Here is a 16,537-nt window from a genome sequence, read left to right on the forward strand (position 1 = left end):
TAATACCCACTTTTTTATTGTTGTGAAAAAGCATTTGCTAGCAAATTGCTAAATGTGACTACAGATGTTACGACACCGAACAGGTAAACTCATACCTGCGAATTGCTTTGACAGCCTCATTGTGTTTATAATCATGCTCTAGCAACTTTTTCTAATTTAAAGAGTTTGCAGCACTTCATTTGGCTAATTTTAATAATTGTGTGTACCTTGACGTAATTCATAACGGTGTCTCTTTGCACTGATCTTGTTTTCTGTCTCTCCTCCTCGTACCGCAGAGCCGCCAGCTGAGCTTCCCGCCTCACTCTCTCCACACCGCCACCAGAACCTGACGCCACACCAGCGGAGCGCTGACACACACAACCAGAGTAAATTCAGAGTAAATTTCAGAGTAAATGTCATTAACTGCATAATGAGATGTGAATGTACAGGGACTCTCACCTGGTTGTGACCGTATGAAGATGTGACCGCTGTATCTGACCCACCACTAAAGAGACAACAACTGTTAGTGAAAACAGATATATTTTACTTCTGTTTGATTTCTAATTCTTAATTTTTTAGCGGCCAAGCACCGATGGTTCCCATTGTAATAGTTGGCGTTCTTCTTCTTTGGAAGTCTATGGCGGTCCATAAAACTGCTTGCTAAAGTTTAGAAGTAAAAAAAATGTTTCTGATCCCTTGGCTCGTGTAGTCATATGGACACAAAAATGTAAATTTCTATGGTCAAGATTTGTTGCAATTTTTAATCAATCGCAAAAAAACTACTTTTTTGAACTCAAAATCTTCGGACCAAGTCAGCAAAAAGTTATGAATTTCGTGTTGACTGGTGAAACGGTTTCTGTTTACCGCATTAACAAATTTGATGGCATGGTGCCAAACTGCATCTGATGCTGTATCTCTGCAAAGCTTTGACATATTGACACCAAACTTTACGTGTCATTGTCACCTAACACTGACAACACCACATCAATTTGACAACAGTGCCACCTATTGGTAAAAATTGGTAAACCAATAAATCATATTACTAATGATTGAATTTATGATTTTTCAGCTAGTCAAAGCAGACGGGAAACAGACATGGAAACAAGATCATTACTCTTCATGGTGGAGTGCGAATGTATATCATACATTGTAGTTATCATGAAAGTTTAATTAGTACCGGTTATGTAAGGAGCTTTGGCGTCTTGGATCATCAGTTCTTAAGTCTCTGGATGGGCTGGTCTTCACAGGTGAACCCTAGAAACAAAGTAAAGCCATCATTATCCCCGTGTTAACAACAAAATCCAACTGGTGTTGAGTGGAACTGATGTGATTAGCTTATTATTACAGCTTATTAATTAGTAATGCACACCTCTCTGGTGATTCGTCTTTCAATGTAGGCCATAAACTGTGAGCTGAGGCTGACAGGCTCCGCCCCTCTACGGCTCCGCCCATCCTCATCATCATCATCCCCCGTACAGCTGTCAATGAAGTCTATCTGTTCAAGCTCTGTTTCCACTTTAGAAAGAGACAAGGTGATTTAAATGTAAATGTCTGGCTTCAAAAGTTCACGATCAAATCTGAGGAAGCATATTGAGGCAGCAAAGTTGCATTTTCCCAAAGTTTATTCATTATTTGTTGTGTTTTGATAGAGACATTAGCTGTGTAATATATTAGCTGATTGCACAAGATTGAGTGCAAATAAAATCGGTGATGAGAATTTATATACAAGTAATATTTTTTTAATTAATTAAAAATCTCCAAAAGTGTTTAAATAAACATTGTTTGTTAAATTAATTGTAATTCATGTTTAGTGATGTTCTTACCAGGTAGTGGATAAGTTATAATATTTATAATATGTCTTTTATTATATTTAAGTATTTATAATATGTCTTAATGATCTTAATTACACATTGCTCATTAATTAATCTAATAAATCACAAATAATTATTTATCAATATTTGCTGATAAAAACTCTAAAAGCCCCAAATAAATAATTAAAGGATGAATTATCCTTTCAGACAGTGATGTTGAATAGACAACACACAAAACATGAATGTTGTATGTTTTAATTCTTTGACTCTCCTCATTAATTCAACACATTCTTGTATGGAATATGTTTCTTGCCTCTGCCACACATCTTGCTCTTCAAAGGGATAGTTCTCCTAAAAATTCTCAGATCATTTACTGACCCTCGTGTCACCCCAGATGTTTATGACTTTCTTTCTTAAGATGAACACAAGCAAATATTTTTAGTCCAGATAAGGAGACAGAACCACTTCAGAAACCACACAAAGTGAACACGACAATCAAGTTTAAAATATTACTATTTGTATCCTTCTTACATATCGTATCACTTAAGAAGACACTGATTCATTAACAGGGGTTGCATGCGTTACTGTCATATTCACTTTGTGCAGTTTTTGAAGTGTCATTTTTGGATGTCCCATACACATGAATGTTTTTCTAAAACTGATAAATGAAAGTCATATGGGATGGCGTGAGGGTGGAAAGGATGGAGTTTCCCTTTTTATAATCCCTTTCCCTGTCTTCCGCTGTGCTGCATTTTAATTGCTGTTGTTGCACTATATGTTCGTCAGAAAAGTACTTTACTACTTTTTTAATACTTGAGTACAATTTAAACTTGTACTTTTTTACTTTTACTCAAGTATGTTTTTGGCCAGATACTTGTACTTTCACTTGAGTAACATTTTTGAGTACTTTTTACACCTCTGCTCATAAGTGTAGATGTCCTCTCACATGTGCCATTGGTTGCGTGAGACCCTGTCCGATGATCCTCACGTTCTCTTTCTCGATCTCGTCTCTGTCTTTGCTCTCTGGTGATTTCCGCCACTCTTAACGGCAGGTCTGACAACTCATCTGAAGGCTTTAAGAATGGATAAATTGGGAAAAAGCAGAACAGGAGAATGAAATGAGTGATACATTATGGAGAATAACAGCTGGATAGAGTGGATTGCTGATTGAGTGATCAGAATAGCACTTGCCTCATTTCCAGACCACCTCTTGTCTCCGCTGTCCACACTGTTAAAGCCAGAGTCCAGAGCTCCGTACAGCCGGCCAGAATACAAATCCTCTACACTGAGAAACAGACCGACCAGAGAGAGCAACATCAAATCATCTGAAGTTTCACACACAGAAATAGTCTTTCTAACTAACTTTCTAACACCCATATCATGCTACAATACTTGTCATGCTACAAGATAACGTCAGCGGAGACCAGGACAACTGGATGAGCCCCAGAGAGAGATCCCCAGTGAAGACTCTGTCTCCTAAACGGCCATCGGGACTGACTGATCTCTGCTTTAGCCTAGATTTAAACAGCTGATTTTGTCTGGCCAGAGGAAAATGACACTATTTCGACACACTATTTCCCCGTCTAAATAGTGTAAAGCTGATATAAATTATTTTGCTTTTTTATTTTATATTATTTTACAACTTATTTTTTTATATTTTATTTTATTAACATTTTTTCATATTTTATTTGCCACCACAAATAATAACCTGACTAATCAGAAAAGTAACAGCAACATTATAGGTGGTATAATCTGTAAACAAAAAAATCCTTATAAAGATGTTGATTTTACCACAAACATCTTGAGAACCACTGTGTATAAAGATCCTCATAAGTTTCTGTCAAATTTCCTGAGATGTTTGATCTCTACATCATCTCATCTACCGTTATCCGGTTTTGCTGCAATCTCTCCTCTCTTCAAACCTTCATTCCAATCAATCCAAGCTTTCATTCTGTCTGTGTCTTTTCCTTTCCCTCCCTTCTTATCTGCAGAATCGCCCTGCTTTGCGTGTCCTCTCAGAGATACGGCCGATAAACACCGGCTCAAATTAATGTGGGTGCGAGAGTGAAAGACAAGGAGGAGTTTATGCTCACAAAAGCCAGTGAAATGAAGGAGAGTTCTTACCAGGATCCGAAAGGCTGTGGTCTTCTGTCATAGTCTGGAAGGTCTGACGCTGCTTTACATGCCTCCATGTTCAGATATTTAAATATATGGATCTTTCCCTTTATACAGATCTGAAAAAAATGGAAAAACACACCAATAAACATGATTCTCAGTGGTGCTCCTGACATTTAAATAGAACTCAAAGGCAATGAAAAAATATTTTTACTCTCATAAAGTGACGTATTTCTTAGATCAAAACAGGAATGTGTGTTACCTGTGCAGGTGGGCTCTGGAGAGGATTGTTGTCCAGAATGATGCTCTGGAGCTGTCTGAGATTGCGGTAGCATACTGGGATTGTCGTGACCTTGTTACAGGAAAAATCAAGCCGGACCAACGGCAGCTCAGCCAACTCTGCAAACCGATGAACACAGAGATGACACAACTCATCTACACAAAAACATCACTCATTTCATTCAGGTGCAGGTGCTTGCGTTTCTGACCAGGAGGCAGGCGAACGAGGTGGTTTCTGCGGATGTTGAGGTCGTGCAGAGCTTCCAGCTGACCGATCTGTGGAGGAAGCGTCTGGATCTCATTACAGCTGACGTCCTTGAATAGAGAGAGAGAGAGAATTGATGAGTAATGTCAGGCGTGCAAACTCGTCAGGGGTGAAAAAGTTGACAAACTAAACTAACCCCCCACCCCTGCCCCACAACACACACACACACACACAAATAACCCACTGGACTCCCTCTCTGGCCCTGTGACACCCACCCAAGTAAAACACAAAATATACCTTCATCACACAATATTTTTATCTGGTAAATGGAGTTACAAACAATTTGAAACAAGTGAAAGTGCGAAATGTGAAATGTTCTCTTTAGCAACAAAAAATTGAAGTGGGTGAGTGGTAAAGTTTGGCATTTAACTAGTTCATGTAGCCAATGTAGGTAAAGGCAAGTTAATTCACATAGCACATTTCACACACAATGGCAAGTCAAACTGCTTTACAGGAAGAAAATGTTACACACGGCAAAAATGCTTTTCTTACATTTTTGGTCTTGTTTCTTAAATCAAATCTCTTTTTTTTCCAGAAAAAAATAAGTCAAAATAACCTTGTTTTCGGTTTGAAATAAGATTATTTTGCTTACCCCATTTGCAGATTATTTTGCTTGTTTTAAGGAAAAACTTTTTTTCTGAAAACAAGACAATATTTACTTGTCTAGAAAATGCTTCTTGATTTAAGAATGTTTAGATATATTTGGACTAGAAACAAGACAAAAACTAAGAAAGCATTTTTTGCACCATTCAAGGATAAACACCTTTATATGATTAAAAGACGTTTGAGCGACTACTACGGTCTACAATCAACAAGGATTGTTGTTAAGATGTTACATGAACTTAGGGCAAATAAACCACTGTAAATCTTCATTTCAGCACTCAAATGTTTGAAGCAGCTGACTAAACGCGAGTTGTTTCTTCGTCTTGAAACAGGCTGTTACAGACTGAGACCTAGCGCTGCCTCCACTTGAGCTGAGTGATACTAATATTGCTGTTCATTAAACGCTATGCTTTACTTGTAGGTCGAACAGTTCTCAAATCGACTTCTAATGTAGCGATTATGCAACTTACAATCTTCATATCGATCGCAACAGCAGCCTCATGCAAAAAAACCCAAAACTGCCTCACACGGTAATCACCATTTAAACTGGAACACCATAATTTACAGCAGATACTAATGCATTCCATCCTGCTCTACAGCAAACTTAATTTAGCTAGCTACAAACAGGCTAATCTAACCACCACAATTACTTCAAAAATAAATTGTTTATCATTAGATTGTTCACGTTTTACATAGCCTCTGGAAATATGAACAGTTGCCTGCCGCATCTAAAAGTTAGGCTTTGATTGGTTGGATGAGGGAAAGCACGAAGGTAAGCCAATCAGAGGCAGAGTAGGGCGGGTCCATTCCTTTGCCAACAGGGGAAAGAAACGCTACAGGTGACGTGACACAGATGACTCGCAGATACAACGATGGCCTCGACAGCCCATTTATTTACAGATCTACACGATTCTCACGAATGGCCTATTTTAAGGTGAAAACGGCAAATTTCGCCGAAAGGTGACAAGTTTGCACCCCTGAATGTGCATAAGTGAGAGTAAATGTGAAGATGACTGCAGAGCTCGAGCGAGCGCTGGTCCACACACCAGTTCGGTGAGCTGTCTGAGTTTGCCCAGATCCTCCGGCAGCGATACCAGCTTGTTATTGCAGGCGATCAGAACTTTGAGCGGCAGACGGCACAGATGAGCGGGGAGAGTGGACAACTGGTTCCGACTGCAGAGAGAAAACGAGAACCAAGAGAATCAGAAACCGCAGGCTCCAATGACTAGATTTAAGAAAATATGAGTGGTGCTTTCGCTTGAATAACTTGGAAAGGGCAATGTAGTTACTAACGAGTTCTGAATGATTTTATGCTGCTAATAGTGTTGATATTGTTAACTAAAACTTTTATATAAAAAATTAATTGAAATAAATATAAATATTAGATGAAAATATTTAACATTTTATTTTTATTTTACTGTATTTATGTCATATTTTATTTCATTGTTTATTTTGTTTTATTTGCCACCAAGCAAAAGCAAAAAATAGCCCGATTACTCAAAATAGTAAGAGCAAACTCTCCTCAACGAGATTTAGGTATCATAATTTGTAAACACAAATCCTGCTTCTACACAAGTTCTACATAAGTTTCTGTCACTTGAGAAGTTTGATCTCTTCTCTACATCATCTTATCTACTATCATCCGGTTTTGCTATAATCTCTCATCTCTTTGTTGCTAACAGTGTTGTTATTGTTAACCAAAAATAAAATTATTAACTTAAATAAAACAAATACAGTACATTAGATGAGAAACTTCAACTTAAACAAATTAAAAATGTTCTTTTGAAAACTAACTGAAAAAAGTAAATTACTAATACTGAAAAAAAATAAAGCTAACAAAATTGTTAAATTTAAAATGAAAACTGCAGTGTTATTTTACATTTGATTATTCAACCAGTAATTTATATCTTTGTTCTAATATATTTATCTATGCTTGTAATTTGTTTATTTTTCTGTGCTGATTTACTCACCTACAAAATCACACCAATCATTGATTATTATTTTCCAAATAGAGCTTTTCAAGTCATCTGGTGTTTTTTTTTTCTTTCCCATATCACAATATATATCGCAGAAACACAAAATATTGCAATGTGAGTTTTTTTCCAATATCGTGCATCCCTAGTTAGGACCCTTGCTGTCTATGGGAAGGTCAGAGAGCTCTCAGATTTTATCAAAAATATCTTAATTTGTGTTCCGAAGATGAACGAAGGTCTTACGGGTTTGGAACGACATGAGGGTGAGCAATTAATGACAGAATTTTCATTTTTGGGTGAACTATCCCTTTAAATCTCAAATCATGAATTGTAAGAAATGTGACCCTGGATAAATAAATAATCTTTCCATTGACGTATGGTTTGTTAGGATAGGACCATATTTGACCGAGATACAATTTTTTTTACATCCGAGGGTCCAAAAAAAATCTAAATATTGAGAAAATTGCCTTTAAAGTTGTCCAAATGAAGTTCTTAGCAATGCATATTATTAATCAAAAATTAAGTTTTGATATATTTACAGTAGGAAATTTACTAAATATCTTCATGGAACACAATCTTTACTTAATGTCCTACTGATTTTTGGCATAAAAGAAAAATCAATAATTTTGACCCATATTGCTACAAATATACCCGTGCTACTTAAGACTCCTACTTAAGGTTTTGTGCTCCAGTGTCACAAATGGACTCTTGATTGAGTTTTTAAACAAATCCAATCAATGTTTTTCATATCTCAATAACTCCATGTTAAAATGGTTCAATGCCAATATTTTAGATAAATATATGTTCAAATTATGTTATGAATGCTGTGTCTGTATATGACCTGATGTTTAGGTAGGTGAGGGACTGTAGGTTGATCAGACTCTCTGGTAGTGAACGCAAGCAGTTCTGGTACAGGTTCAAGCTCTCCAGAGACACAAACATGCACACCTCCACCGGCAGCTCCGTCAGTCTGTTTCGTGATAGATCTGAGAGGACAGATAACAGAGAGAGAAAGAGACAATGAGAAATGCAAGTCTGGCATCCAGGACGGCTGCGCACCTGTCTTTGGTTTCGCTCATGTACAAGCGTGTTTGATGAGCTCTTGGCTGTCCATTTCTGGACCAATGTGCTGGAAATACAGTCTCTGAGAACCCTCTAGAAACTTTCTTCTAATTCAGGTCAGGGAAATTATACAAATGCATCAGCCAAAATGTTTATTTTTTTATTACTGCTATTGATCTGAATTGGCTGATATTGGAAGCAGGATATATTAAGGCTCATTGCTGCAAGCCAAAATGCCAAACACAACATCTGAGACCTACTCAAGTGCATTACAAACAAACACATATTTACACCTTTTCGGTGTAATACTTCACATAAATAAAATCCAAATACGGAGTTATTGAACTCCTTATCTGCTACAAATAGAAAAATAGAGGTCTGATTCTAGTCTGTGTGGGGAAAAACTGACATTTCCATTGCACACTTATTATCCAGGTCTATCCAATTGTCAACTGGCAGTTAACAAGAACAAGTGACTGACCCCTTTTGAGGGTTCACACAGCACTGTGTATGCAGAATTCAAAAGTGGCCGTCTTTATTATGGCCTATGATTGCTTTCAAAACAGTCAATAAAATATATGCATGATTACATACAGCTGTCAAATTTTAATTTTAATTACAAAATGGAACTCTGCTGTATATGCACTCTTAAATTTAATTAGAAAAAAATAAAAATTAAAATGCATGACCAAATTACAAAATGCATGCCCAATTTATACATAAAGTATCAATTTATAAAACATACTTCTGTTAATGCAGCCACAATGCAAGCGTCCGATCTGAAATCTTAATTAGATATAATAACAGCACAGTACAGTAATCCAGAAATCTTGCTTTAATTTAATCAGAAATTCAAGAAACTTTTTATATATGTGCATGCACGTGCACACACACACAAACAGACTTTAAACCCAGAGGACAAACACTCACACAAGGGACCCCATGACTACCAAAAATAGCTGCCGGTCTAGGAATGAGATAAGTATCCATTTTTCTGTTCTGGTGTACATGAAAGAGGCCAGTATATCCTCACTGGTGCTCCAACACTCATTTCAACACTCAGACCAGATTCTGAGCTAATAACAGCAAAGCATGGAGAGACATCAGACAATAGTCACGCAGGAGATGCTGCAGATCTTACAGATGTTTCAGACAACACATGGCAGCTGTGATAGCGTTTGTGTTTTAGCTGTGCGCAGTTTGACAGCACCGAACTTACCTGACGAAGTTTGTTTTGAGAACAATCTAATCTTAACATTCTCTGACAATATAAATTCAATAAAATTTTTTTTTTTTTAAACCTTTAAAATTATTTTATATGCATTTTCTGAATATACAAATAGCACAAACGACAATATAAAGCCAATGATAATGTACGTTATTTCAAAAGATTTTGTCTGTATTTTCTGAATACATATTTAAAGATTCTGACTTTTTTTTTTTTTATTTGTTGGAATATTCACATTTTCTGAATATACTACTAGCATACATGACAATACACTTTGTGAAGATTTTGTCTGTATTTTCTGAATACATTTACATTTAAAAAGATTCAGAACTTTCTAAAAGATTTTTTAAGTATTTTCTGAAAATATTTATATTTTCTGAATATGCCAATAGCAAAAACCACAACATAAAAATGATGAAAACTATAAAAAAAGATTAATATGTATTTTAAAAATGTTGTGATTTTGTAAATAAAATAAAAATTAAAAAGATTTTCTGAAAATGTGTATTTTAATACATTTTTTAAACAGCTTTGTCAGTATTTTCTGAATACACTTAATTTTTTCTGAACATGTTTACATTTTCTGAATATACTAATAGCAAAAATTACAATAAAAGCACAATGAAAATGTGTATTTAAAAACATAACATGAACATTTTCATTCTTCTGAATATGCTGGAACAAAAGACTTACAAAAAAAAGAGCAAATAGATGGAGATGTATATTACATATTGTCAAAAGGCTAAAAAATAGTTACTGATAATTTTTCTATTGCACAGTTCAAGTTTCCAAATCGCACAGGTTTTCTTAAACCTCTGCCATCTTACAGGCCTGGATCAGTGTTTTGCAACACAATATCAGTGTAATCAGATCTGCAGCCTGTATATGTTGTTTGTGGAGGTGTGTGGATGTACTGATGGCTTTCCAATCCACACTGGATCTATATTTGTCACAGTGCAGCTGTGCAGAGATCCGGGATGGGGAAGACAGGAAGTGCTGCTGACTGTAACGTCTGCTTCCTACAATGACTGCTACCTAAATACAGCACACAAACGCAGCACGGATCCATTACGGAGAGCTCAACACACACACACACACACCCTTTTACAATAAAGTGGGCAGATGTTTCAGATGAGCACAAGCAACTTCTGTGTCTTTCTGAGTCATATTTTACAGAAAATACGGCATAAGGAGTTTTGGTTTTCAGACGCTCAGACACACACAGTTATTGGAAACACCCACTAAACAAGCGAAGTGGGATCAGAAATCATCAGATTATATCAGGCCTAGACAGGATCCAAGACACTTGTCCTTAACAGTCTCTGATCCCTGTGACGATCTGTTTACAAACCATACTGCAATTCTGAAAACAAACAACCAACACTATGCAACATCAGAGCCAAGAAGAGCAAAGACTGAGTAATGTGCATCTCATCTTCTCGTTTTTGGTTTATATTTCCTCTATGAGTGTCCAGCACAATACAGTATTTCAGCCTGACTCGTGGCCTCGGTCAAATATAGACAGTAATATCCAGATGACTTCACTTCCTCCATGCTTGTACATAACAGTCATCAGTTCTGGCCTCGAGGCAAGACAACAGCAGACAGACTCACTGCAATAATATTCAATCCTGCATCCTCCCTCGAAGGATTCCTTCTAGATCAAATACCTCTCTCGTAAGCCTTTTCAATAAAACACACTGCTAAATAACACCAAAAACAAGCCAAATATTTCTAGTCTAAAATAAAAGAATCCTATTTTTTATCTAGTCAGAACAACAATCATTTTGAAACAGCTACACATGCGAAGTTGATTCAAAATGTTTAATACAAGTAAAATACAGTTAACACCCTAACCTGTTAATCTGAAGAAAAAAAAAATCTATTGTGCTATTGTGCATATATATACACACACACACACACACACATAAAAGTTGAGTGTTGAAACAGTTTAACATTCTCTGTCACAACAATGATGAACTAAACTGGTCTACAATAAAATGCATGAATTACTGTGCTATTAGTATTGTTATTTCATGTTATATATACGTTATATATTCAATGCATATCATGCATATTCAATATATCACCCAGCCCGGATTAAATCTACACTAAACTAAATTAACAAGGCCACAAAATGTAACAGTTCCTACAAATTTCATGAACAATGCACTAAGCAAAAGAAACCTGTAAGTTAAACGCAGTATAACAAAACTTCTACGCCTGTGTGTGTTTTAGTGCTCATCGTGTTGCAACCAAGAGGTCCTCTGCGGTGAACTTGACATGCCTGCTTATATAAGGCCAAGAGCTTCTGTTCAAAACAAAGCATGGCGTGGGAAAGTGTGTAATTGCAATGTCTCTGACTTTTCACAAATAACCTGACATGACCACAGTCCACAGCACTCAGAGAGCGGTAACATTTCTCAAACAACTCGTGCAAAGCTAGAATATATCAGCACCAAAATCCAACAACAAAGAAAAACTTCATTCAATACTGTGACATTATTGACATGACTATTTAGCACATTTGATTCCCATGCTGTCATTACAGTAACAGAAAAAAAAGTATTTAAGGTATAATATAGTACATGTAATAGTGACTCAACTTTTATAGATTTGTTTGTTTTTCCCTCTTTGACAATATTGAGAATTACAAATTACAATGGAATATTTACATGCAATATTTTGTACTGAGGAAATTCACAAAGCACTATGTGAAAGAAAGAAAGAAAGAAAGAAAGAAAGAAAGAAAGAAAGAAAGAAAGAAAGAAAGAAAGAAAGAAAGAAAGAAAAAGTTCTAGAGATTTCTTGATTCAGTCTTAAAATGTTTATTAATCTAATTAATCAAAACAAAAAAGCAACACTCAGTGTGGTTCCATTAAATCTTTCATACAAGGTAATCAAAGAAAAATTAAATAAAAAACAATAACTAGCCTAAATAAAAAAAAATTAAAATAAATTAACAGCTTATAATTAAATAACCAACAAATAACAAAATAAATATCCAATAAATTAATAACCAACAAATAAATAACCAACTAACAAATATAAATAACTAAAAAGCTAAAAATAACTAAATACAAGAGTTCCACTGGAGTCCTTTAGGAGTTGAAACCATCACAATAAAATAATCAATAAAATATCTTCAACAAAACCTTAAGAGTACTAACTAACCAGAATAGTCAAATAACTCTATTATAGAACTGTGAGTCTAAAATAGAGCCGGACCAATATATAGTTTTGCCGATTTTATCAGCCGATATGAGCCTGTCGCAGATATATCGGTATCGGCGAATATGCCGCCGATATTAACTTTTTTTTTTTTTTTTTTTCACAGAACATCTAGACCTTTTTCCTGAGTAAACGATGAGCACCGCCATTACGCAGATGAAATGCTTATAAATGGTGTAATTACTTAGTTTGTAGAGCAGAGCGCGCTCCATTGTTTGCTAATGGCGACACAGGTCAGTGTAGTGTAGAGATGAGCTCAAACTTCACGCGAGTCCGCTGCTTCCAATTATCCATCCGTCACCCACCCGCACCTATGTGAACCTCACATTACAATGACTCTAATTCTTAGTTTAGCATAATTATATGATGAACGGATGATTAATTTTTAACAGCAGACGTTAGAGCTGATCTGCTCATCTCTGCACGCGTTTGTGGCCACCGGAGCAGATAACGGCAGTCAGTGCTTGTGTTTATGTCAGCCGCGCCGTGTCCCAGAACTAATGCTTATCATATCATGATATCACTCATGCTTACACAGCATAGTTTGTCAGTAACGTAACAGATTGAAAAGGTAGTATCTTTCTGCAGTCCAATAGACGGCAGTGCCGTGGTGGCTTGTGTCTGTTGAATGGTGATTTAATGCTACGTTGTCACCTAGTTGGTGAGATACAATGCTATGAAGTAAATAAACATTGTCCCCGTCTTTTACTCTCACAATGAGCTTATCATACTCGTTTGCTCATTAGTAGGGTCTATGATTTCCTCGACCTCAATGCAGAAAACATGGACGGAAGCGCGGATTCAGTCATAAAAGCGGAATTTACTGTATAACGCGGAATTTCACGTAATCTGTCATATTTGTGATGAATAAATAAAGAACAGGTCAATACACTTAAATCAAATCATGATAGTGTCTGTGAATAATAAACTGCAAAATACTAGGCTATTTAAATATGAATCCTCATGTTCTGCGTGTTCATTTGATTACCAGAAAATACACAAAAAAAAAAAGATTATCATTATTCATTTTAGATGTTTCCATTTGGAAAAGCTGTGCTTCCTGCACAAACCTGCCCCTGTTGGATTGGCAGTAGCTTGTTGCCCTACACAGTTACCTTGTTTATTTTCTTAATTCATATATTGTTCTATTTGTGTTTTAAAGTTATTTATAATAAGTGATGTGAAGTGTACTGTTAAGTGCACTGATGTAAGGCTCATTTTGGATAATTAAGTTTAGTGTTAAATACCCTGCCTCCATTACATATTTTTGTCACATCATTATAAGTGTTTGATCACCACATTTGAGTTATCATTGCTAAAAATGTGTTCATGTAGCCTATTATTCTGTTTATGTATATACTGTATTCTAAATACAAGTCAAAATGGGAAGCATGAACAAATGGGAAGTGTGTCCAAACTTTTGACTGGTACTGTCCTATAATATACACAAAGAATATCAGCCGATATATCGATATCGGCCTTTTTTACTCCCTAATATCGGTATCGGCCTTAAACTCATAAAGGTCGGGCTCTAGTCTAAAATTCACAACCAAACCTCCATCTATCTGCCAAGACTGCAAGATCAAAATATTTACTTCCATCATCTTGAAGAAAACTTTATCAACTAACTGACAAGACAACAACAGCAACAACTACCACTAAATACAGCACACATTTCTAAATGGGAGTCTGAAGTTAATTAAACAGTCAGCGGGGACAATCGCGCTGTTCGCACTGCTGGTGTCATTGAATTGACAGCGGTCCAGAAGGCCTTGTAATCGCTTTCTGAGGGAGGAAACCTGTTCCGAGTCTTCTGAGCTGAGGGAAGACAGCATTCCTTAGCAGGAGACCCGTACATTTGGCACAGTTCAAAGGACAACCCAGCCAAAGCAATCGGACGAGGAAATATGAGGTCAAATGTCACGTCAAGTCAGCAGAGACTTACAAACACTGCTTGACTATGAATTATTCAATACGAACAGCCAACAGATCATTTCAATGACGCATATTAAGATTACACCACAGGTGGAGCATTCAGATCTGTGACTCATTAAAATTACTTAGCTTTCACACACTGTAAGAAATGCTAGGACTTTTAACGGAGAAAAAGAAGTTAAAATACTTCCTGACAAACCTGTTATTATTTACCATGTAACTCTGTAATGCATCATTTACAGTGTAAAGGTGGCACAGAAGTGCTTCTGAAGTGGCATTTGAGTGTCTTTTTCTGCATAAATAAATTTACACAGCAATTACAACTGTATACTGGGGCTGAGCTGGGTCAGAGCCAGCATAATTTAGTCTGGATTTTACACAGCATTGCATCTTTACACTGAATTTTAAGCAGGCACATAGCAGCCTTAACTCTGCTGTGTAAAGACACCTTAACTTACATGTTTTGTTTTTGTTTTAGAGATACGTAGAGATAAGCAATCTTATGCCAAATCTACACTTTACACAGTCTGGCATGTATTCAAGAAGACGGTGAACACTATTAACTGTAATGATTATATGTTGCGATTAAACTTTGGTAGTTATGCATGTTGCTTGAGGGTTGGCATCATCTGAGGTCCTCTTGTAATGTCAAAAGCATTGTTTATTAAATCTCTAGCATTCACAGCGGTCTCTTTTTCTCCTAAACTTATTGATACACCTCTTATAGTCAGAATCAAGCACCGATGTTAAACTGTTATTATCACCCTAAAATGACCTCACTAAAAAAAGACCCATAAACTATCTGGCAGAAACAAAGCTATGGCACTCACAATCTGTCATTAGCAAACCATAACAAACTCAAAGCAAAGCAATAGAGCTATTTTTGGGGTTACAGCATTGAAATCTTTCCTTTATTTTTTGTTCCCGTTCACTCCTAGATTCTGCATTTTTGTGAACCGGCTTTGGATGAGAACGAAATCAGAGAATTTTGTGTGCATCCCAGCATGCACTGCACAGACGATCAATATTGACACAGACACAAGACACCAAGTGTGCTCAGGATCAGAGCTGTAGTCCTGAGCTACGATGACCATTTCCTATTTTCAGACCGTGCAACACAACTGGGCGGCTAACTGGGGTAACACTTACTAGACCTAGGCTTTGTTAAATATGAGCAGTAATAATAGTGAAACTTGCATTAAGTAACACCGCTTTATTCCCTAAGACATAACGCTTAAAGATGCTGTGTGTTATGCATCTAAATTATACATCTACACAATGCAATTACCTCGTGTTATATAGCTGATGTTTAAAATAAAAACAGTTTTCTGCATCTATCTTCCCTTTGCGATAGTAATTTGAGACATTAACCATCATATACATAATGCTTTAGACTAAAATAAATTAAATTCTAATTTTCTCAGCAATTAGAAACCTAAAACTGAAAACCACAAAGCAACTGTACACACAGATGTCATTATGGTATTGTCATAACTGTTAAGAAGAGTAATGAACCTGTCTATCTGCATGCCGGTCAGCTAGGTAGTTATTTAGAGATTTAGCAGTCATTTAAACATACAGCAGTCCGCAAAAATCTTCAGACAGATGTTTATATAGCCTGGACTGGTTTTACGGTGTACACACAACTCATTTAAAGTGGTTTTATGCAACTTAAAATCTAAAATATTTTATAAACATATGGGGTCCTATACATACGCTCTCATGCAGGTCACATGATTCTTGCGATGAAATGAAAATCACATGTTTGAACACGTCTAGAAACTCCTAAACCGTGAGGCCTGCACCTGTATGTGTCAGATAAGCAAGCTACATTACAGTAGGGCATGTTTTAATACGTGTGGAAGATGCAAGGCATTTAACGAGTCAGTAATAGTGCTAATATTGTCCTTCATGATGCACATAATAATAAATGAAGTATCTGTTCGTCTGCTATAGTAATAAAATACAGCACATATTAACCTCACGATCAAACAGGGTCTCGTATAATAAACAGAGATTTTGGAGAAGAGTTTAAAGAGAAACAGTGCAACAAAAA

The 16,537-nt window shown here is 36.3% G+C and overlaps 1 protein-coding gene across 1 annotated transcript in view; it reads right to left on the bottom strand.

Annotated features, from left to right (window-relative positions):
• Positions 1 to 16,537, bottom strand: part of lrch3 (leucine-rich repeats and calponin homology (CH) domain containing 3) — a 28,548-nt gene that overhangs the window by 10,879 nt on the left and 1,132 nt on the right. The window contains exons 2-12 of the mRNA XM_079373742.1: positions 7,867 to 8,011; positions 6,099 to 6,225; positions 4,394 to 4,499; positions 4,168 to 4,304; positions 3,915 to 4,024; positions 2,982 to 3,075; positions 2,737 to 2,863; positions 1,349 to 1,494; positions 1,157 to 1,233; positions 439 to 484; positions 207 to 347 (exon numbers count right to left, since the gene is read on the bottom strand). Of these exons, the coding sequence (XP_079229868.1) occupies positions 207 to 347; positions 439 to 484; positions 1,157 to 1,233; positions 1,349 to 1,494; positions 2,737 to 2,863; positions 2,982 to 3,075; positions 3,915 to 4,024; positions 4,168 to 4,304; positions 4,394 to 4,499; positions 6,099 to 6,225; positions 7,867 to 8,011 (1,256 nt within the window). The remainder of the gene's footprint in view (positions 1 to 206; positions 348 to 438; positions 485 to 1,156; positions 1,234 to 1,348; positions 1,495 to 2,736; positions 2,864 to 2,981; positions 3,076 to 3,914; positions 4,025 to 4,167; positions 4,305 to 4,393; positions 4,500 to 6,098; positions 6,226 to 7,866; positions 8,012 to 16,537) is intronic.

This window comes from Barbus barbus, assembly GCF_936440315.1.
Source record: "Barbus barbus genome assembly, chromosome: 23".
Lineage (NCBI taxonomy): Eukaryota > Metazoa > Chordata > Actinopteri > Cypriniformes > Cyprinidae > Barbus > Barbus barbus.